General features: G+C 47.1%; 1 protein-coding gene across 1 annotated transcript; it reads left to right on the top strand.

Moving 5' to 3' along the window:
• Window positions 1-10,816: 10,816 nt before the first annotated feature.
• On the top strand, window positions 10,817-14,624 carry LOC135575359 (trypsin I-P1-like). The gene is made up of 5 exons (XM_065028939.1): window positions 10,817-10,974; window positions 11,684-11,852; window positions 12,456-12,709; window positions 13,489-13,625; window positions 14,367-14,624. Exons 1-5 carry the CDS (start codon window positions 10,935-10,937, stop codon window positions 14,514-14,516), a joined length of 750 nt encoding a protein of 249 aa, XP_064885011.1. The 5' UTR covers window positions 10,817-10,934; the 3' UTR covers window positions 14,517-14,624.
• Window positions 14,625-24,056: the final 9,432 nt, after the last annotated feature.

Raw genomic sequence — 24,056 nt, 5'->3', positions numbered from 1 at the left:
CCTCCATCACAATCTTTTCTTGGTAAAGTTCAGGAACTTTCCCAACTCAGAGAATCAGAGAAACTGAATAACAGCTCCCTGCAGGAGGGCTGGAAGCTACAGGCAGAATGCTTGGGCTCTTGTGATGTCCCTCCTGGTCCTGCTTCTCGCTGACATTAATTACTGTGCTCACAGTAAAAAGAGAAAGAAAGCCCCTGCACAGTCAGGAATTTTAAAAAAATGACAAAAAAACCCTTCAGCCCACGACCAAAAATGACAAAAAAACCCTTCAGCAACACGACCCCCCACCCCCTGCCACAACAAACAAAGAAACAAAATCACACACCCAAAAAAACCCAAAACCCCAAAAAAAAGACAACAACAACAAAAAAATCCAACACCTCCCAAGAAAACGAAAAAGCTGTGGATGGGGGAGAGAGGGAAAATGCAAGGGATCTAGGTCTATCCTTCAAACCTTATTCTTCCATATCTCAAGGGCTTCAGAAGAAGGGGAACTTTCAGTATTCCTCCCATGCAAGCTCAGCATAGTTCTGTTGATACCACCCCCTTCTCCCAGCCCCCTTCCATCTCTGCAGGGTTTATACTTCCCAGTGACAGTATGTATTGTTCCCCAGTGTCCCCAGCCAATCCTTTCTCACATATCATGTCCTTGCCCAGCCCCTATTTGTCTCTTCCTCACTCAGTGCTTTGTCTTCACATATCTCTGGGGAGCTACAAAAGGCAGCTCCCTGAAAGGACAGGAGCTTTTTCCCCATGGCTCCCTGTTGGTTCTTTGTGGCCATGCTGGCCCCTATGGGTAAGTGAACTGAACTCCCCATGATTCTCCATGGATTCCACTGCTGCTGTCCCAGCTATGTACCTGGTTGCTGGCACTGCTTCATTACCCAAAGATTTCAGTGCTGAGGATGGGCAATGAATGAAGTGGGCAGGAATTCCTGAATCTCCTGCATTAGCTGTCTGTGCACAGCCCCTAAAATGGTTCTTTTTTGGACACAAACTGCCCAGGAATTTTTCTAGCCTATGGGAGACAGATTGGAAAATCATCTGCTGATCTGAAGAGCTGTCTAACCCCTTCCTCTGCTCCTTAGACTGTCCTCTGTTCTTTCTCATCCTCTTCTCTACCAACTCACACTGCCTACTTCACATTTTTTCTTCCTTCTCAATGCTTTTTCTTTTGCCTTCCAGCGTTGGCTCTTGAACAGTCCCCGGACACAGTGATACAACAAGACCAGTCTGTGAATCTGAGCTGTTCCAAGAAGCAATCCTCCAGCACATTTATGTGCTGGTACAAGCTGCCTTTGGGGAAGGACTCCAGGCTGATCCTAGTGGCTTCTGTATATCAAGGTAGTAAAGCAGATGTCGAGAAGGATTTCAAAGACCGTTTCAAGAACAGTGAGATACAAGGAGATGGGATGACCCTCTTGATAGAGCATGCCTTTGTCGATGACTCTGGCACGTATTACTGCGCTGAGAGTGAAACACAGTGGCTAAGCTACTGAGGAAGCTGAACAAAATCCTCCACCCCCTGCACAAAAGGGACCTGCTTTCCTCCTATTTGGCGCTGCATAAAGCACGATGATCCCTTTCCACTCATTACCTCCTCTAGTCTTCCCTTCTCTTCTCAGATTCTTTGAGTTTATTTGTCCTGCTTTCTCTCCTTGCCACCCAACTCCTCTTTGCCTCTAATTTAACTCTCATTTACATTATATTCAATTCTGTCAAACGCTCTTCCTTTTCTGCCCCTCTTCCCCTCCTGACCTTCCTCCTTCTGTCTTTCTTTAATCTGCATGAGTACACTCATCCTCTCATTTTACAGCACTCATCATTTGCACTGTCAAACACAAAGGAGGTTCACGTGGGATGTTCTTGATGTACCTTCAGATAAAGGCAAGGCCAGGCAGGTGGCATAGAAGCCAGTAACAAGTAGGAGCTCCTCACATGCTCCTCTTTTACAACATCCTGTCTGAGGTTTTCCTTTGGCCAAGGGATATGTGCAGCACAGCACAGGCCTGAAAGCTGAATTGCATATGTCAAAACACACATCAGTGTGCCTGTGTGGCACAGGCTTGCATTGGGCACTGCAGTTGGTTTCCACACTGCAGTTTCATGTCCTAACATACGGGCTTCTCAAGCCCTAAGCACAACACCCGATAGAGCAGACATGGCCTGTTCCAGATCACTCTACATATCTCATACTATGTATTCTGCAAGGCCCCTAATGCACTGGTCTGCCACCTGCACAGACCAGAGAAACCCATGGAAAATGGAGATCCCTCACACGGACACTTCAAGCACAGCTTTCTCTCAGCTGGAGTGCTGGGATTCTTGTGTATGCATGGGGCTTCTTCCTGTTTCCTGCACAATTCAGCCTACACTCTTTCTTATTTTCTCCCTTTTCTTTTAAGAAATCTGTTGTCATTCCTGAATCTCCTGTAGGCAGTTCATGGGAACGAATGCAATGGGACATACTTGGACTTGCAACAGAGGCTCTAGGAGCTAGAGAAATTGCTGTACCCTTCTGCTAAAAGGACACATGGGAACATCTTCACTGCAAAGCCCATGACAGACTTGAGCAGCCTGATCACTTGCTCTCTTGCATGAGTCAGCCTTCCACTGCCCTACTTTGCTGGACCTACAGCATGGCACAGATGTGCAGAGGCTCTGTCAGACCTGTGACACAAAGAGAGTGTGTCAGTGTAAAAAAAACCACCAGCCTCACTTCTTGACTGTGGCCATTTCCCACAGCGTTTGGTTGGTGAACAAGGCTGAGTCCCATGTAGAGAGGAAGATATGCATCCTCAACCTGCTGCTCCACAGCACAATGCTGTAAAAAGCAGAGTATAAGCTCTTCTCTGGCACAGAGAAAATAAGTCTGTACCAGTCTATCGCACGGTGAATACCCTTGTCATCAGCAATCGCTCTGTGGTGCAGTTTCCTAAAAGGAAGCCCCAGTGCAGAGCCAAAGGAAGCCTTTTCTCTTCTCTCTGTCATCATGCAACAGACATCAGAATAACAGGTCAGCAGCCTTTCCTGTAGCTGGCCAACATGATGAGCAGCACTGTGATAAGTATAGAAAATACCACATCGCAGCTTGCAGGGTTGGGAGTCTGTGAGTGTGAGGATGTCTAGGCAGTAGGCTGAGCTGAGGGGTGTAGACACGCACAGATGTTCCTGAGCTTGCTCTTCTTCCTTCTTTTGGTGCCTATCTGTGGATCTCTCTGCTGTGCAAACACTTGGGCTGCCACACAGCCCCAGCATGCTCACAACAATGCCATGCAACGCTACAGGCTTGGGGAAGAGTGGCTGGAAGGCTGCCTAGTGGAAAAGGATCTGGGGGTGTCAGTTGACAGCAAGCTGAATATGAGACAGCAGTGTGCCCAGGTGGCCAAAAAGGCCAACAGCATCCTTACGTGCATCAAGAATAGTGTGGCCAGCAGGAGTAGGGAAATGATATTCCCCCTGTACTCAGCACTAGTGAGGCTGCACCTAGAATACTGTGTTCAGTTTTGGGCCCCTCACTATAGGAAAGACAACGAGGAGAGAGTTCAGAGAAGGACAATCAAGCTGGTGAAGGGTCTGGAGAACAAGTCTTATGAGAAGCAGCTAAGGGAAATGGGGCTGTTTAGCCTGGAGAAAAGGAGGCTGAGGGGTGACCTTATCTGTCTCTACAACTACCTGAAAGGTAGTTTCCAGGAGGACGGACTCCATCACCTTGCCAGGGACTGAGGTAAGGGTGACTGGCCCATAGTTCTCCAGGTCTTCCTTCTTCATCTTCTTAAAGATAGGAGTGATACCTGTGGATCTCTCTGCTGTGCACACACTTGGGCTGCGACACAGCCCCAGCATGCTCCTGTGGTAACTCTTCTCTCCCACTTACACAGACACGCGCTCACGCACAGGAGGAAGTCAGTAGAGCAGAGTAAGTGCACCTCATGCTTTCATGCAGGTGTCCTTCCCTGCTGTTCCCAGACAGCCAAAGGCCTTCTCACAGTTCAAGCTCTCTCTCAGTGCTTTGCCCACTTGCAAAGAGACTCCCCCTTTTCACACAACTCTCTACCTGCGCTGCCACTGTCAGGAGGTGGCCTTTTTCCATGGTTTTCCACTGGTTCCTTGGGGCAATCCTGGTCCATGCAGGTAAGTGAGCTTCCCTTCTGCTTGAACAGGTGCACTGGAGCCAATGCTGCTGCCACAGCTGTGTGCACGGTTGTTGGCACTGCCTCATTCCCCAAGACTTCCAGGGGGAGGATGTGCAATGAACAAGGTGAGCTTATTCTGAACCTCTTAACTTGGAAAACTCTACAAATCTATGAATTGCTTTTTCTGTCATAGTTTAATACTTCAGTTGAGACTATTTAATTAACTTTTCTTTTTTTTTTTTTTTTTAAATATTTCATTAAGGATGTTTTGGTGTTTTTTTTTCTCACCTATGTGTCTCCCTCAGAGAAAGAGGGCATTGTCCCGTAGCTTGCTGACATCCTTATGTCACCCTACCCCATGTCACAATTCAAGGAGGTGTTTTCTTGTCCACTACAACATGTTTCACTGCTCACATCTCTTCCATTCTCCTTCTAGGCCAGGCCCTTCAGCAATCACCAGACACAGTTGTCCGAGAGGGAGACTCTGTGACACTGAACTGTTCCAAAAAGGTTAATGCATTCTCAGCCATGTACTGGTACAAGCTGCCCCTGGGGAAGGATGCCACTCTGCAGTTGGTTGTATACTCAGTGGAAGGTGGCATGGCAGAGATTGAGAACCAATACAGAAACCACTTCAAGAGTCATGGGACTAAGGGGAACCACTTATCTGTGGAGATAGATCATGCCTTTCTCAATGACTCAGGCACCTATTTCTGTGCTGAGGAAGACCCACAGTGATTCCAAAGCTGAAGCAGCATAGAACAAACCCTCCAATGTAAAAAGGGATCTGCCCCCAGCACACACACACAGGCCTATATTGGACAGTACATGATTTTCTCTGCCAACCAGCCTCCAAAACAGGTCAAAGTCTGCCCTTTGGAAGTTCAAGGCAGCAGTTCTGCTGACTGCCCTCCTTACTTCTCCAAGAACAGAAAACTTGATCATTTCATGATTGGTACGCCCAAGGTGACCTCCAACTGTCACATTGCCCACAAGTCCTTCTCTGTTCGCAAACAGGTCCAGTGGGGCACCTTCCCTAGTCGGCTTACTGACCAGCTGTGTCAGGAAGTTGTCTTCCATACAGTCCAGAAGCCTCCTAGACTGTTTCCTCTCTGCTGTGTTGTCTTTCTAGCAGACATATGGTAGGTTGAAGTCTCCACAAGAACAAGGGTTAGTGACCGCGAGACTTCTTCCATCTGCCTGCAGAATATTTAGTCTGCCTTTTAATCCCGGTTGGGTGGTCTGTAACAGACTCCCACTAGGATATCTGCCTCGTTGTTCTTCCCCCTGATTCCTACCCATAAACACTCAACCTCATTGTCACACTCATGAAGCTCTAGACAACCAAAACACTCCCTAATATACAGGTCTATCTCACCTCCTCCCTTGCTTATCCCTTCTGAAGAGTTTATAGCCATCCAATGCAACACTCAAGCTGTGCGAGTCATCCCACCATGTTTCTGTGATGGCAAATACATTGTAGTTTTTCTGCTGCGCAATGGCTTCCAGCTCCTCCTGTTTGTTGCCCATGCTGCCCACGTTCTGTGGTTTCTAACACATCAATAACCCTTTTGTCTTTGCTACCGCATGGTTCTCTGTCCCCTTCCTCAATAGGCATGGTAGACTGAAGGGCTTTCCAGGAGGATAGACTCCATCACCTTGCCAGGGACTGAGGTAAGGGTGACTGGCCCATAGCTCTCCAGGTCTTCCTTCTTCACCTTCTTAAAGATAGGAGTGACACTTTCTCTCTCCAAGTACTCAAGTAGCTTTCCTTTCCCCATGACCGCTCAATGACAATCAAGAGTGGCTTCTCAGTCACACCAGCAAGCTCCCTCAGCTGTCATGGATGCAACCCATCAGGCTCCAGACCTGGAGAACTATGGACCAGTCACCCTTACCTCAGTCCCTGGCAAGGTGATGGAGTCTATCCTCCTGAAAAGCCTCTTCAAACACATGAGGCACAAGAAGGTGTTTTGGAGTAGTCAGCAAGTAGTTATGAAGGAGAAATCACACTTAACCAACCTCTTTGCCTCCTACAATGATGTGATCAGCTTAGTGGGCAAAGGGAGAGCAGAGGATCTCGTTTACCTCTACTTTTATAGAGCCATTGATGCCGTCTCCCGTTGAGACCAACACCCTCCATGCTACAACCTCCTTTCAGGTAGTTGTAGAGAGAGATAATGTCACCCCTCAGCCTCCTTTTCTCCAGGCTAAACAGCCCCATTTCCCTTAGCTGCTCCTCGTAAGACTTGTTCTCCAGACCCTTCACCAGCTTGATTGTCCTTCTCTGAACTCTCACCTCGTTGTCGTTCCTGTAGTGAGGGGGCAAAACTGAACACAGTATTCTAGGTGCAGCATCACTAGTGCTGAGATCACTTCCCTACTCCTGCTGGCCACACTATTCTTGACGCACGTAAGGATGCTGTTGGCCTTTTCGGCCACCTGGGCACACTGCTGTCTCATATTCAGCTTGCTGTCAACTGACACCCCCAGATGCTTTTCCACTAGGCAGCCTTCAAGCCACTCTTCCCCAAGCCTGTAGCGCTGCATGGCGTTGTTGTGACGCAAGTGCAGGGCCCAGCACTTGGCCTTGTTGCACCTCATAAAATTGGCCTCACCCCATTTGCATACCACCCCTGGGTTTGTCTCTGCTCTGCCTGGTTTTCTCCATTGCTCCTTCAAACCTAGTTTGAAGCTCTTTCAATGAGCCCTGCTAGCTCCTGTCTGAGGATCCTTTCCCCGCTTTGAGACAGGTGCCTCCCATTTGTTGCTAGCAGGACAGGTGTCACACAAACTGACCCAAGATCAAAAAACCAAAATTCTGCTGGGGACACCAGTTCCACAGCCAGGTGTTGATCTCCTTGGGCCTTTCTCTATCATCTCTCTTCATACCCTGCAACTAGGGGAGCAGAGGAGAACACTACTTGTGCTCCTGATCCCTTAACCAGTCCTCCCAAGGCCCTGAAGTCCCGAATGATTGCCTTCGGATTTCCTATTGCAGTCTCATTGCTGCCCACCTGAAAAATTAGTAGTGGAAAATAATCTGAGGGTCTTTCCAGGACAGGAAGTTTTCTCTTCCTGTCTTTAACCCTGGCCCCAGGGAGGCACCAGACTTCTCTAAGAAGTGGGTCCGGTCTGCATACTGGAACCTTCTGTTCCCTTCCTATGACAACGACCCATCTTTTTTTTCTTTATAGCAGCTGTTTTGATTGAGGGTGCAGATCGACTTGTCCTCTGTGGCACCTTCAACTTAGTTGAACCATCTTCCTCCATATTGTTGTTCGGTTGCACTTGCAGAGCCTCATGACTGTTGTGCAAGGGAATCTGGAAAGGTGGAGTAGTCACAGCAGGGACCCTCCTCCTCCTGTGTCGGGCAGTAACATGCTGCCAATGCCCCCTATCGCTTGAGTCACTAAGTTCCACCATGCGGAGAGTAGTGAGTCCTCTGTACAATGCACCCTGTCTACTCACTGGGCCCGCCCCAGGGAAGGTAGGGTGCAACTCCCAGTGCTCTTTCACTCTCCCTGATATTCCTCAACCTACTCACCTCTTCCTGGAGCTTTGTCACTAAGCGGAGGAGTCCCTCTACGTGGGCACTTTGCCCACAGCTGTGTCCACTGATGCCATCCAGTATCGGCGTAGGAGCAGTGCACACCCTGTAACCTGATGCCTGGGTGGCAGCGTCTTCCCACCAGATCTTGGTCTGGACAGTTGCATCACTAGTGTTGGAGGCCAGCTTTACGGAAGACATGGCTTTCTGCCAGGTGGATACAATTACTCCCTGGCTGAGCTTCTACGCCCTTCCTGCACGCCCTTCCTTGCACACTGCTACACGAGCTGCTGTGTCCCGCTCTGTTTGCTGGAGTGCTGAATATTTTAGACAAACCCCTCTGATAAAGAGTTTTGGTTAGAAATAAAGTCTCTTTGGAGCTTATCGCCTGTCTAAATTGACTTTTGGGGTACCTCCGTGACAGAGGGTAAAGGAAAAACAGGTAAGGGATTATATGTGTCCATGGCCAAAGGATTACATGTGCACACCCGATTATTTTTGTCATTTGGCTAGGATGTCAAAATTTCACCATTCTGCATGTCAGCCCCCTCCAGGTTGCTCCGAAGTCCGGATCCTAGGTCTCTTGAAGTAATCCTTCAGGCATCAAAGTTCGTAGAAATAAACTATTTACTAGAATAGTACAGCAGCAGTGTCAGCTCGAGCATTTGTGCCTTCACAGAGGTGCTGAGCTGAGCATAGAAGTCCCTGGGAAATTATACCCTTACAGACCATTTCCCACCCCTCACACGGTGATTCAGTCCAATAGTAATATTTGAGTCTGGGGTCCTCTTGCTTTCATTGGATTCTTTGACTGCATTGAGACAGGCCGTTGTTTTGTTTAGCTGCAGACATTGTTGATGGTCCATAGCTGATTCATGCTGGCCTTGAAGGTGTCATTTTGTCTGAAAGAATCCTGTTTTGCTCAGCAGAGTGCAAAACAGGCATTATCTTGTGGGTGGTGTTGATGGTTTGTAGCTGCTTTGTTTTCAATTAGGTAGATACAAGGTTGGTGAACATGAGAGGAGCCTTACGACATAGAGTTTAAGATTTCACCAAGTTCAGCTAACTAAGGAACTAAGCAGACACTATATTAAAAATGATGTGGCCTTATAATTCTAAGTGATTAACTCTATTTAAAACACATTTACTTAGGCTAAATGACTAATATAAAACTTAAACTGGGCTCATCCAGTGATCTGTGAGAAGTAGAAGATCATCGCCATACAGACACCTTTGTTTGGCAAAGAGAGCTCAAAGTAGGCTCACCCAGGCTGCCACGGGTATGGAATAAAGTGGTTGGCTAGTAGTCAAATTGCATACAGTGAGAAAGGTATGCACGAGACTCATCTGCACTCACAACTTATTGTTGTTCAGTGTGCCGTTCTGCTTCCTTGTGTGTTTCCTAAAAGGAGTTCTTGGGCTGGCTACAGCTCAGACCCTTACTTCCTTCAGTGCGTGTAGCAAACTGTGACTGATTTGGTTCAGCGGACAGGGGTCAAGTGCATCCATCTCACATCCTCATAGAGAAGCAGGCAAATTATTGGTTACATAAGTGACAGTGCAGTGGATTAAAAACTGGCTTCACATCCAGTGCCAGAGGCTCGCGAGCGGTGGCAGATGGTCCAGCTGGAAGTCAGTCTGTGGTGGTTTACACCAGGGGTTGATACTGGGTTCAGTACTGTCCAACATCTTCATTAATGGCCTATAGCATTGAAGGAATACGCCTTCAGCAAGTTCACAGATGATACAGAACTGAGGGGCGTGGCTGATACACCAGATGGTTTTGCCAGCATGCAGAGAGACCTCAACCAGGCTGGGGAACTGGGCTGAGAGGGGTCTCTCAGTGTTCCATGAGGGGAAAGGCAGGGTCCTGCATCTGGGGAGGAATAACCCAGGCACCAGTACACAGTGCAGGCTGACTGGCTGGAAAACAGCTTTGCCGAGAAGCATCTGGGGGTCCTGGTGGACAACGAGCTGACCGTGAGCCAGCGATACACCCTTGCAGAAAAAAAAAAACAAAAGACCAATGATGTCCTGGGCTGCATTAGCAAGTGTGTCGTCAAGCAGGTCAAGGGAGGTGATCCACCCTCTCTGCTCAGCACGTCTGAAGCCGTGTCTGGAGCGCCGAGTCCAAGCTCTGGGCTCCCCACTACAAGAAAGAGATGGACTTACTGGAGTGGGTCTCACACAGGACCACAAAGTTGATTAAAGGACTGGATCATCTTTCATATGACAACAGGCAAAGAGAGCCGGTATCCCTTAGCCTGGAGAAGACAAGGCTCGGGTGTGATCTTTTCAATGTGTATAAACACCTAAAGGGAAGTAAGAATAAAGATGAGGGAGTCAGACTCTTTTCTGTGGCGCCTACTGACAGAACAAGAGGCAATTGGCACAAATTAAAATACGTAAAATGGAATTCCATCTGACCATAAGAAAACGTATTTTTAGCACTGTTTTACTGGGAACAGAAAGGTTGTGCCATCTCTTTATCAGAGAGCCAGCTAGAAGTCCTGGCCTTGGACTTGTCCTTAAGCATGAAGGTAAATTTCTATCTGGACAGTACCTCTGTGTGTACCAGTCCTCCAGGAGTCAAGAAAATTAAATTCTCATTTTTGCCACAGAAGAATTTCAGTGTATCATCGATTCTAATTTCTAATTCTACTTTCTCTCACCTAATCTAAATAAACTTTCTACTCCATTTCTTGACCAATTATTTGCGAGCCCTGGTCAGGGACTCCTCCAAGGAGCTATAGTACTTGTTTTGGGCTTTGAATCTGAGCACATTTTTCCTACAAACAAGTGTATTAACTCAAGAAAATGAATTTGTTAAAACAGACTTAACAAACTCATCATTGAGAGATATTTTTGTGTGGGGTTGGTTTTTTTTTTTTTTGTTTCTTTGTTCTTCTTGGGTTTTTTTTGTTGCTCTCAACAGGTGCTGCGTGTAAGAACAAGACAAGGAAACAACTACACACCTTCCAAAGCCAAAATGTATTTTTAAATTGAAGGCTGCCCTCTGAAATAATTCAAAATACCTCTCTATCTTAGGAAAAGTTTATGATTAACGGATATGTTATTTTTATTTCTACCAGTGCCTATAGCGCCCACATTTGCATCTTTAAATTTTCCACTCTGTACTTCTTGTCTGGAGAAAACCTTGGGCTAGAGATAAGGCCACTTCTAAAAATGTATTTCTAGCAGCTCACACTTCCAGTCCACCAGTCTGGGTCTGAGGCTGTGTCAAGATCATGAAGTACATACTGTTTGTTGCCTTTGTTGGTGTGGCTGGTGAGTACATTCTTTACTTCTGTCCTTGTAATTTATAAGGAAACTCATTTTCTGAGCATATTTGCAAGCCAGTCTGTTGTGGGAAAGTGAAGTCTATTTTCAGTTTGCAAAAGTTTTAAGGCATAGCACTGTAACTTCTTTCGGCTGCTGTCTGTTCATACTTGCTTCTGTCACAAAATGTGGAATGAATGCCTTCATAGGAGTTCTTGACCCAGGAGTAGTGAAACATGTCTATAGCTTCAGAAAAAGACTGTCTCTCTCTTGAGGACTATGAACTACAAAGGTAATTCCTCTGGCTCAGGAAGTCCTAAAGCTGCTGTGAATTTTTGGACTATGGGCAAGTGGTCCAAGGAAATATCACTGCAAACTTGTTTTTGTACTTACACTCTGTCCACCATTGACCACTTCTGCAAACAGGATGGTGGGACAGACATATCTTTGACCTGTTCCAACAAGACCACCTCTTCTATGTCCTTATGTTCACTCTGGGACTAGCAGCCAGTGCTTTAGATGCAGATACGTGAGATGCCAACCTAAGCCTTATCACCTTATTTTAGGGAGCAGCAAATGAATGTCCATTGCACTTGCCCACCACTGCTCCCATGAGTTTTTACAGAAGTAGAGCCTGCAGGTGAGATGCCTCAGGCAGTCACAGGCACACAAGATTCCTTATGCCAGATGTTGACATACATCACTCCTTATCTCTCAGTTGCCTTTCCCGTCAACACTGACGATGATGATGACAAGATCGTGGGAGGCTACACCTGTGCAGCGAACTCTGTCCCCTATCAGGTGTCCCTGAATTCTGGTTATCACTTCTGTGGAGGTTCCCTCATCAGCAGCCAGTGGGTCCTTTCAGCTGCTCACTGCTACAAGACGTGAGTGGAAAAAGAATACTTTCTTCCATAACTTACTTCTTTCTTCCAGTTCACTTCTAGCAGGAATTCTGATCTGTGAGAGCCAAATATGTGACTCCCTTCTGAGAGAAGGCAACCAAGGCACGTGTGGCTCATTCAGGAAGCTGGGAGAAGGCATTATAAGGGGTTTTTCACTTCTGCAGATGTTTCTCTGAATGCAGAGCACTTTCTGAAATGACAATGCGATAACCTAGCAGCAGGTTATGGGCTGTGATTTCTTATAATTGCATCAGTCTTGGTAAGACTTAGCCACTGGAGAACAGGAAGAGGAATGAGGCGAGGGTGATAGCATTTTGCCTTTTTCCAGAATATTTGTACAAAGTACTGTTATATATTTAACTTGTCCCAGCTCAACAAAATAGACCTGCAGAAATTCACCACCTCTACTGGGAGTGGGTAAGATTTCAGTGTTGACCACCAGGACTTATTGCAGGACAAGAAGGATAACCTGAATTAAAACAGCTACGCCAATAGTGAGGTTGAAGTGAGTGCGTATGGTGACAGGGAGGTTTCTCGTTGCCTGTCAGAAGCGGTAAAGTGTATGCCATTCCTGCTCTTTTCCAGCCGCATCCAAGTGCAGCTTGGGAAACAGAACCTGGCACTCACAGAATCGACACAGCAGTTGATTAATGCAGCTAAAATCATCCGCCACCCTAATTACAGCTCCAAAACACTGGACAACGACATTATGCTCATCAAGCTTGCCGAACCAGCCCGGCTCAACCGAGCTGTCCAAACAGTTCCTCTGCCAACCAGCTGTGTGGCCGCAGGCACCACATGCCTGATCTCCGGCTGGGGCAACCTGCTCAGCTATGGCAGTGAGTACTCTGTGGGAACGTACAGCATCATGAGGGCCTGGGATATGCTCTAAGATGTTACCATTAAGTCCAAGTAGTATAGGGTAAAGCACAGAGAAGTGCTGTGGGACAGGCCTTTTTGAGTGATCAGTGTCTGTAGGATGGTAACCATTGAAGTGCTTTAAAGGCAAGCCTTTATAAGGTACTTCCTGTTGTTCTGTGTTACAGACATGGAATCACTTCAGTCACCAGGATGTTCACACTGCCATCAATTTTGTGGCCTGGTGCCACCAGCTGTGCAGTGCCAAGCATTAGCAATTTAACAGATGTCCATAGAGTTGTCAGTTCTCTGAGAACAAGATCAAAATCCGTGACAGTCGATCTCAAATGCCTACAAGAGAGCTCCCTTCTCCTCCTACACCAATGGTCAGAGTTGTGGACAGTGACTGGTGACAACTAAACCTGTACCAGAGGAGCGGATGGTTTTCCTGAGGCTCAGGTTCCCTCCAACATACATGCTACAAGAACAGCTTTTAGCCCCACACTTGCCAGCTGATGATTTTCCGGGTATCAGAAAAATAAATGTGGCTGCAGTGTAAAATGGTGGACCCACAAATAGAATCTGTTCCATCTAAACAAAATAAATCCATGCTGCAGTTACTGTTCAGAGGAAAAATGACAAGTGCTAAAATAGGATGTTCAGTGGTTACTTTTCTGCTAAGAAAGACCTTCTCTGGGCTCTGAAATGGGCTCAGAGATGTCATCAACCGCCTCTCTCTGTTTTCTCTGTTTTCTCATAGGTCTGTATCCAGATGACTTGCAGTGCTTGGATGCTCCTGTACTCACCTCAAGCCAGTGCAGCCAAGCCTACCCCGGGGAAATTACCAACAACATGATATGTGTAGGATTCCTGGAGGGAGGAAAAGACTCCTGCCAGGTGAAACTCCAGCCTCTCCTTTCCCATGTGTTTCTGTCCTGCCTTTTGCTAGTAGAAGAGGCCATCATATTAGGGGAATATGTTATCCTCACTGCACTGGCATGTCTGAATGTTGTGATTTTCTGAACAACAGCAGACACTTAGCGTGCAAGTTGCTTATTGAGTGAGGCTGGATTTTTTCCCCACTCAATTAGTGATTGTCCCTTTTTTGAGACAATAGTCTGCCCTAAATCTCCACAGGCAGACTATGCCGCCTCCTGCACCTCAGGCTGTTGAACATCGGGGAGTGCTGCACTAGAGAGGCAGTAGTAATCACAGTGACTTTAGAGCCTGGGTCGCAAACCTTAGTTTTGGACTCACCAAAAATGAAATGGCCAGTATGCCAAGATCCAGGCAGTCTGGAAAATGAACACACTTCACAATTGCTCTGCCTTTACATGTGCCTAGCTCCAAGGACATATTTGGCAGAATAATGTTTAAGGCACACATATCCTAAGCATCTGCCAAAGACTGCATCCATCAAAATCAGGCAGCTTACTCATCCTTAGCTGTGGTGCCCTTGGAGCTAAAGTAAGGCACAACAGTATCAGGGGTAGAGCCGTAATCAGAAATGACCTTTCTAGAACTTCTGTGTGGAAAAAGCCCAATGGAGCTCCTCGAATGTCCATGATTTCTGGGATCTCTGGCTCATCACTCATGCTGATACCATTTGCTGAATAACCGTACCTTTTATCTCCACAGGGGGATTCCGGAGGTCCAGTAGTCTGCAACGGGCAGCTCCAGGGCATTGTTTCTTGGGGTACTGGATGTGCGCAGAGAGGCTATCCTGGGGTTTACACTAAGGTTTGCAATTATGTCTCCTGGATCGAAGCAACTGTGGCTGCAAACTGAGACTCTCTTGTTCTATGCATCCTGGTTTTTCTCATCATTTTCTTCTGTTTTGGGACTAGAGAGACAAAAATGATTAAAAAAAAAAAATAAAGACTTTCAGGCACCTCTTCTCTGTGCAACGTTTCTCTGGGTACTTCCATAGGCTATGATACAGAGAAAAGAGGCAGAGAATATCATGCTGGGGAAAATATTTACTATTTATAGTGCCTCTCAACTAGCACCATCTTGGAAGATTTTGCAGATTCATCTTCAGGAGTCTTTCAGTCAGTTACAGGGAGCCATCTCTGGAGCAAAACATCTTTTCTGTTTATCAGGTGAAAGCTCTACTTGGCGAATGAAACCATCTCTTGCTAGAGCTTGCTGTCTTCATGTGCCAGTGCCACTGGAGCTGCTGCCTGTACCTGGCATGAAGTTCTCCTAACCCCAGCTCACACAAGAACTGAAAGTCCATGAAATTGCTGCCAAAGTTGCCAATGGGCTGTGGAGCTGTGTTAAAATTAAAAAAAAAAAAAATAAAGAAAAGAAAAGAAAAGGAAAGGAAAGGAAAGGAAAGGAAAGGAAAGGAAAGGAAAGGAAAGGAAAGGAAAGGAAAGGAAAGGAAAGGAAAGGAAAGGAAAGGAAAGGAAAGGAAAGGAAAGGAAAGGAAAGGAAAGGAAAGGAAAGGAAAGGAAAGGAAAGGAAAGGAAAGGAAAGGAAAGGAAAGGAAAGGAAAGGAAAGGAAAGGAAAGGAAAGAAAAGAAAAGAAAAGAAAAGAAAAGAAAAGAAAAGAAAAGAAAAGAAAAGAAAAGAAAAGAAAAGAAAAGAAAAGAAAAGAAAAGAAAAGAAAAGAAAAAGAAAGAAAAAGGGGAAAAGGAAAAGGAAAAGGAAAAGGAAAAGGAAAAGGAAAAGGAAAAGGAAAAGGAAAAGGAAAAGGAAAAGGAAAAGGAAAAGGAAAAGGAAAAGGAAAAGGAAAAGGAAAAGGAAAAAAGAGAATTTGAGTAAAAGAAAGGATAGAAAAAGCAGAGAATAGGTGAAATGAGGAATGGGGAGAATTTTGAAAGAAATCTGACACAAGAGGAGAGGAGAGGAGAGGAGAGGAGAGGAGAGGAGAGGAGAGGAGAGGAGAGGAGAGGAGAGGAGAGGAGAGGAGAGGAGAGGAGAGGAGAGGAGAGGAGAGGAGAGGAGAGGAGAGGAGAGGAGAGGAGAGGAGAGGAGAGGAGAGGAGAGGAGAGGAGAGGAGAGGAAGGCATGAAGGAACAAGTGCTGTTTGCGGACAGAGAGGTTTGTGCCTGACTCTCTCAGATGTTTTGTCACTGAGATAGCTCTTAGGAGATTGACAGGTGCCTGACTCATTGAGATAGGCACCATATACGAACAGGATCAGATCATGGGTTTGTGTCCCATTGTTCCGGTGAGGCGTGGAAATTACTTTACAACCTGTGAGGTTATAAAGAAGGTATGTTTATTCAGTGCTGGGCACATGGGGGATAATTCCACCCAAGATGTGTGCAAATTTCCAGCAGCCGCAAACTTGGTTAAATGCTGTAAAGTATTACATATTAATGAAAATTCTAGGAAGACCTATACATATTCATAACCTGACCCCGAGAAGTCGGTTCTTATTACAATATGTTCCAGGAAATCGTTTCCATAGTCTGTCCCCCTCCCCGGCCCCTCCTGGTTGCGCCTGTGCAGTGCCACCTGGTGGTCGTGGGCTAGGGTCTCCTGGATGAAGGCCCACAGTACTCTTCGCTGTACACTTTTACCTCTGGCCTGGTGTGCTGCATTGCCTGGGGCTCAAACTGATGAACTGCTTAGAACTGGCTTATCTCCTGTCCTGTGCCCAAGATTTTCATTATCTTGTTCACCCAAGGATGCAGCTAGGTTTTTTATCTTTGCAAGGCCTGTGAAGTCATCACCGAACTCCTGTTTCTCATACAATAAGTTACACAATGCTCTAAGCTAGGCAGTTGCTATGTGGGTTAAAGGTTGGCTCTTTAAGTGTCTTTAAGTGTTAGTTAGTTGGTTCCCTATATCACTGGAAGCAGCAGCTAAATTCCTTCTCGGCATCTGCCTTTTTCCAGAAAAAGCCCTGAACTGTAGCTTGGCATCTTTCCCTTCAGTCTGTTTTCACCAGGAGAAAGAGTTCTTATCTGGGAGCACTTGAAAGTCACAGGTTTGCCCTCCCTTACCACTGCGGGTGGACATTGGTTGATGTCTCTGCCTGGTATCTTAGGGGAAAGGAGAAGAAAATGTTGGAGGATGAAGAAGAGGATGCAACAAAAAGAGAAAATGAAAAGGCGGGGGAGAAATACTTCTATCATCAGACAGAGCAGATTCTGAAATATGACAGACAGGGACGTTGAGAAGGGTAGTCTGGAAACAGTCCCAGTCCTCTGTCACTATCCCCCGGATGTGTCAAGATCTCTAGTGGCTAAAGAAGAAATTCCACTTTCCAGATTCTTCATTTTCAAATTTCTGGAATATCCTCACATGGCTGGGACATCACTAATGCCTGTGGTGGACAGTGCCATGAAGAGGTCACTGACAAAGTTGTTCCCTCCTTTGTACTGTCTAATAAGAGAGGCAGACATCTGCAGAGCACCCTAGATGTGAGGACATTGTTTTTCTCACTCTCTCTGCTGACGTGTGCACACACTGCTTTTATCACACAGCTCTGCACAGCAGGAGTGAGAGGATTACAGAGCTGTGAGCCGTGGTTGGAGCCTAAGGGTCAACAGGAGAAAGTGTCCTGTACTTTATTTTTCTCAGGAAGAAGTCCAGTGGGATCAAATGCGATGCATTTGAGTTCACAAAGCCATGCAAACCTTGCACCAACCTGGCATGGCAACAAAGTAACCAAGTGGTAGAGGCAGTCCATGTCCAAAAATTATAACAGTGCCTTGGGCACCAATACAAAAGTGACAGAGATGCCTCACTACTCTGGAAAAGGATTTATCCCTCTGCCTCAGCAGAATTTCCCCATCCCAGCTTGTGGCCATCACCTTTCAGTCATTTCCTGGGCACCCCCAAGGAGAGTCGGTCTCTAACCCATCCTCAGCTCCCTCTGGGGAATGAGAGGCTGCAACTAGTGTTTCCCTGCCTTCTCATCTCCTGGCCAGACAAACCCAGAACCCTCAACCTCTCCTCACCTGCCCTGTGTTCCGGTGGCTCACCATCTCCAAGACCTCTGAGAGACATCTGCCTTGTCCTGGGGACACAAGGTGGTTCCAGTCCACAGCTGTGGCCTCCCCAGTGTGGAACAGGGTGGTGGAATGATCCCCCTCCTGGACCTGACAGCTCCATTCTGGCTAGCAGAGCCAAAGGTATGGTGAATTATCACCACAGAGCACCTTGCTAACTGGAGGTAATGTGTTGCCCCACATAGCCCTGGGTCCTTCTCTCTTGAGCTGCTCCCTAAGCTTGTCCAGTGAATGGATTAGGTCCATCCAGAAGGGACCTTTTGAGATCCTAGAGGCTAGCCCTTCCTGCTCAACCAGGGTTACGTTATCCAGGAACGTGTCCAGTTGGGTTTGGAATATCATCGAGGATGGAGATGGCACAACCTCTCTGTTCCCAGTAAAACAATGCTAAAAATGCGTTTTCTTATGGTCAGATGGAATTCCATTTTACGTATTTTAATTTGTGCCAATTGGCTAAGGCTAAGGGATACCGGCTCTCTTTGCCTGTTGTCATATGAAAGATGATCCAGTCCTTTAATCAACTTTGTGGTCCTGTGTTAGAACCGCTCCAGTAAGTCCATCTCTTTCTTGTAGTGGGGAGCCCAGAGCTTGGACTCGGCGCTCCAGACACGGCTTCAGAAGTGCTGAGCAGAGAGGGTGGATCACCTCCCTTGACCTGCTTGACAACACACTTGCTAATGCAGCCCAGGACATCATTGGTCTTTTGTTTTTTTTTTTCTGCAAGGGTGTATCGCTGGCTCACGGTCAGCTCGTTGTCCACCAGGACCCCCAGATGCTTCTCGGCAAAGCTGTTTTCCAGCCAGTCAGCCTGCACTGTGTACTGGTGCCTGGGTTATTCCTCCCCAGATGCAGGACCCTGCCTTTCCCCTCATGGAACACTGAGAGACCCCTCTCAGCCCAGTTCCCCAGCCTGGTTGAGGTCTCTCTGCATGCTGGCAAAACCATCTGGTGTATCAGCCACGCCCCTCAGTTCTGTATCATCTGTGAACTTGCTGAAGGCATATTCCTTCAATCCTATAGGCCATTAGTGAAGATGTTGGACAGTACTGAACCCAGTATCAACCCCTGGTGTAAACCACCACAGACTGACTTCCAGCTGGACCACCTGCCACCGCTCGCGAGCCTCTGGCACTGGATGTGAAGCCAGTTTTTAATCCACTGCACTGTCACTTATGTAACCAATAATTTGCCTGCTTCTCTATGAGGATGTGAGATGGATGCACTTGACCCCTGTCCGCTGAACCAAATCAGTCACAGTTTGCTACACGCACTGAAGGAAGTAAGGGTCTGAGCTGTAGCCAGCCCAAGAACTCCTTTTAGGAAACACACAAGGAAGCAGAACGGCACACTGAACAACAATAAGTTGTGAGTGCAGATGAGTCTCGTGCATACCTTTCTCACTGTATGCAATTTGACTACTAGCCAACCACTTTATTCCATACCCGTGGCAGCCTGGGTGAGCCTACTTTGAGCTCTCTTTGCCAAACAAAGGTGTCTGTATGGCGATGATCTTCTACTTCTCACAGATCACTGGATGAGCCCAGTTTAAGTTTTATATTAGTCATTTAGCCTAAGTAAATGTGTTTTAAATAGAGTTAATCACTTAGAATTATAAGGCCACATCATTTTTAATATAGTGTCTGCTTAGTTCCTTAGTTAGCTGAACTTGGTGAAATCTTAAACTCTATGTCGTAAGGCTCCTCTCATGTTCACCAACCTTGTATCTACCTAATTGAAAACAAAGCAGCTACAAACCATCAACACCACCCACAAGATAATGCCTGTTTTGCACTCTGCTGAGCAAAACAGGATTCTTTCAGACAAAATGACACCTTCAAGGCCAGCATGAATCAGCTATGGACCATCAACAATGTCTGCAGCTAAACAAAACAACGGCCTGTCTCAATGCAGTCAAAGAATCCAATGAAAGCAAGAGGACCCCAGACTCAAATATTACTATTGGACTGAATCACCGTGTGAGGGGTGGGAAATGGTCTGTAAGGGTATAATTTCCCAGGGACTTCTATGCTCAGCTCAGCACCTCTGTGAAGGCACAAATGCTCGAGCTGACACTGCTGCTGTACTATTCTAGTAAATTGTTTATTTCTACGAACTTTGATGCCTGAAGGATTACTTCAAGAGACCTAGGATCCGGACTTCGGAGCAACCTGGAGGGGGCTGACATGCAGAATGGTGAAATTTTGACATCCTAGCCAAATGACAAAAATAATCGGGTGTGCACATGTAATCCTTTGGCCATGGACACATATAATCCCTTACCTGTTTTTCCTTTACCCTCTGTCGCGGAGGTACCCCAAAAGTCAATTTAGACAGGCGATAAGCTCCAAAGAGACTTTATTTCTAACCAAAACTCTTTATCAGAGGACCAACTAGAAATGGGGTTTGTCTAAAATTATTCAGCACTCCAACAACATTACAAAGCAGAGGTTCATATACCGTTTAGGAGTTCAACCACGACACAGCCAACGCAAACTCAGCAGATCAAATCCCACAACTCTGGAGGGATGATTCACATTCAGTTGCGGAGGGGAGCTGCCCTGGAGCCAACTTGGTCTGCAGCAAAGCAGCAGATCTCAGCACAAGGAGGATTTTCCCAAAGCAGGGGAACGCCAAGGCAAGGGCCAGGAACCGCCAGCTTTCCTGATAGTTACTGACAAAGCCTGGGCATTGCCAGGGCAACGGTGACCACGCCTATAAAAAACAGCCTAGGGAGTGCTAGCAACTGGAGTGTGGCAAACAGAGCGGGACATAGCAGCTCGTGTGGCAGTTTGCAAGGAAGGGCGTGCAGGAAGGGCGCAGAAGCTCAGCCAGGGAGTAATTGTATCCACCTGGCAGAAAGCCATGTCTTCCGTAAAGCTGGCCTCCAACACAAGTGATGCAACTGTCCAGACCAAGATCTGGTGGGCAGACGCTGCCACCCAGGCGTCAGGTTACAGGGTGTGCCCTGCTCCTATGCCGATACTGGATGGCATCAGTGAACACAGCTGTGGGCGAAGTGCCCACGTAGAGGGACTTCTCTGCTTAGTGACAAAGCTCCAGGAAGAGGTGAGTAGGTTGAGGAATATCAGGGAGAGTGAAAGAGCACTGGGAGTTGCACCCTACCTTCCCTGGGGCAGGCCCAGTGGGTAGACAGGGTGCATTGTACAGAGGACTCACTACTCTCCGCATGGTGGAACTTAGTGACTCAAGCGATAGGGGGCAATGGCAGCATGTTCCTGCCCGACACCGAAGGAGGAGGGTCCCTGCTGTGACTACTCCACCTTCCCAGATTCCCTTGCACAACAGTCATGAGGCTCTGCAAGTGCAACCGAACAACAATATGGAGGAAGATGGTTCAACTAAGTTGAAGGTGCCACAGAGGACAAGTCGATCTGCACCCTCAATCAAAACAGCTGCTATAAAGAAAAAAAAGATGGGTCGTTGTCATAGGAAGGGAACAGAAGGCTCGGTATGCAGACCGGACCCACTTCTTAGAGAAGTCTGGTGCCTCCCTGGGGCCAGGGTTAAAGACATGAAGAGAAAACTTCCTGTCCTGGAAAGACCCTCAGATTATTTTCCACTACTAATTTTTCAGGTGGGCAGCAATGAGACTGCAATAGGAAATCCGAAGGCAATCATTCGGGACTTCAGGGCCTTGGGAGGACTGGTTAAGGGATCAAGAGCACAAGTAGTGTTCTCTGCTCCCCTAGTTGCAGGGTATGATGAGAGATGATATAGGAAGACCCAAGCAGTTAAATGCCTGACTGTGGAACTGATGTCCCCAGCAGAATTTTGTTTTTTTGATCATGGGTCAGTTTGCGTGACACCTGTCCTGCTAGCAACAAATGGGAGGCACCTGTCTCGAAGCGGGGAAAGGATCCTCAGACAGGAGCTAGCAGGGCTCATTGAAAGAGCTTCAAACTAGGTTTGAAGGGGCAATGGGAGAAAACCAGGCAGAGCAGAGACAAACCCAGGGGTGGTATGCAAATGGGGTGAGGCCAATTTTATGAGGTACAACAAGGCCAAGTGCCAGGCCCTGCACTTGCGTCACAACAACGCCATGCAACGCTACAGGCTTGGGGAAGAGTGGCTGGAAGGCTGCCTAGTGGCAAAGGATCTGGGTGTGTCAGTTGACAGACAGCTGAATATGAGACAGCACTGTGCCCAGGTGGCCAAAAAGGCCAACAGCATCCTTACGTGCATCAAGAATAGTGTGGCCGGCAGGAGTAGGAAAGTGATCTTCCCCCTCTACTCAGCTCTAGTGAGGCTGCACCTAGAATACTGTGTTCAGTTTTGGGCCCCTCACTACAGGAAAGGCAATGAGGAGAGAGTTCAGAGAAGGGCAATCAAGCTGGTGAAGGGTCTGGAGAACAAGTCTTACGCGGAGCAGCTATGGGAAATGGGGCTGTTTAGCCTGGAGAAAAGGAGGCTGAGGGGTGACCTTATCTCTCTCTACAACTACCTGAAAGGATGTTGTAGCATGGAGGGTGTTGGTCTCTTCTCCCACGTAACAAGTGATAGGATGAGAGGAAACGGCCTCAGGTTGCACCAGGGAAGGCCAGAGATAGGTTAACTGTTGGACTTGATGATTCTGAGGGTCTCTTCCAACCAAAATGATTCTATGATTCTGTGGCTACTGGACTGAGATAAAGTAAATACATTTGTCCAGGCTGATGCAAGATCCTGGGAAACGGAAACCTGGCGTGAGCATGGGCTGGCAGAGAGAAGGTTTTCCAGGAGCATGAAGTGAACGAATTTCTCACGCTAGTCCTTGTACATCTCACAGAGCTGTGCAGTGGAGGGACTGTTGATTTTCTCTCCCCAAGTCCATCCTGCCTGGGAAGAGCTTGTTGAAACACGCCCCATCTGACATAAGAATGATAAATCCCCTGTTGCGGGAGGCCAGGAGAGTGTCTGAGGATGGGTTTTGCATCTTTTGCTCTTTGGCATCTGTAATCAACAGGCTCCTGCTTTAACAGTGTACCAGTGCAGTGGTCTCCAAAGTGTGCAAGAGCGTACACCGGGTTGTGGGAAGAAAACATTAGAACTTCAGTGTTATATTTATATAGTTATCAATTCTTAAATATACACACACTTCAAATATTTTACTGATCAGTAATGTTTGGAGACTGCTATTCTAGTGGTTTCAGTGAATATCTTCCATGTTCGTTCTTACATTCTGCTTTAAACATCAGCCTCCAACTCTACAGAACCTTCATGTTCTCCCCGATTTCTTCAGTACCAAGGCTTTCTTCTTCCCTTGCTCACCCCCGGCTTCCCCCCAGCAAATTAGAATTCTGCTGACGTTCTCAACTGCATTGGCCATTTTCTGTGTCTAGAATAATGAGCTTATCAGCTGTCTAAATTGACTTTTGGGGTGCCTCTCTGACACCCTCTATGCCCCTTAGACATGTAGCATTGACCAAGTCTGGGACTAAGTTTCGATCCAGCCACACCTAGGCTTCTCTCTAAGAAGGAGTTTAGAAAGCAAGGGAGTCTATTCTGAACCTCGTGACTCAACGGGAGGGCCTCCCTCTTCCCTTTTACATTTCCTGTCCCCATATGTTTATCACTCTAAAACAACTCTCGCCCACTTCTGCTTGGCTTATTTCCTCCTTGCAGTAAGTAATAGAGTGAGCTGTGCCATCCAACTCTGTTAAGCCACACTTTTCTTTAAGTGATCTAAACACTGCTCTGCAGCAAGCAGGAGTCTAAATCGCTCATCCTCAACAGGATGTTACGGGAGACGGCATCAATGGCTCTATAAAAGTAGAGGTAAATGAGATCCTCTGCTCTCCCTTTGCCCACTAAGCTGATCACATCATTGTAGGAGGCAAAGAGGTTGGTTAAGTGTGATTTCTCCTTCATAACTATTTGCTGACTACTCCAAAACACCTTCTAGTGCCTCATGTGTTTGAAAATGCCTTCCAGGAGGATAGACTCCATCACCTTGCCAGGGACTGAGGTAAGGGTGACTGGCCCATAGTTCTCCAGGTCTGGAGCCTGATGGGTTGCATCCATGACAGCTGAGGGAGCTTGCTGGTGTCATTGAGAAGCCACTCTTGATTGTCATTGAGCAGTCATGGGGAAAGGAAAGCTACTTGAGTACTGGGAGAGAGAAGTTTTCATTCCTATCTTTAAGAAGGTGAAGAAGGAAGACCTGAGCACACTGCTGTCTCATATTCAGATGGCTGTCAACTGACACCCCCAGATGCTTTTCCACTAGGCAGCCTTCCAGCCACTCTTCCCCAAGCCTGTAGCGTTGCATGGCGTTGTTGTGACGCAAGTGCAGGGCCCGGCACTTGGCATTGTTGTACCTCATAAAATTGGCCTCACCCCATTTGCATACCACCCCTGG

Source organism: Columba livia, chromosome 1 (genome assembly GCF_036013475.1).
Source record: "Columba livia isolate bColLiv1 breed racing homer chromosome 1, bColLiv1.pat.W.v2, whole genome shotgun sequence".
Taxonomy (NCBI): Eukaryota; Metazoa; Chordata; class Aves; order Columbiformes; family Columbidae; genus Columba; species Columba livia.
The sequence above is the reverse complement of the archived record's forward strand: the minus strand, read 5'-3'. Positions and strand labels throughout refer to the sequence as shown.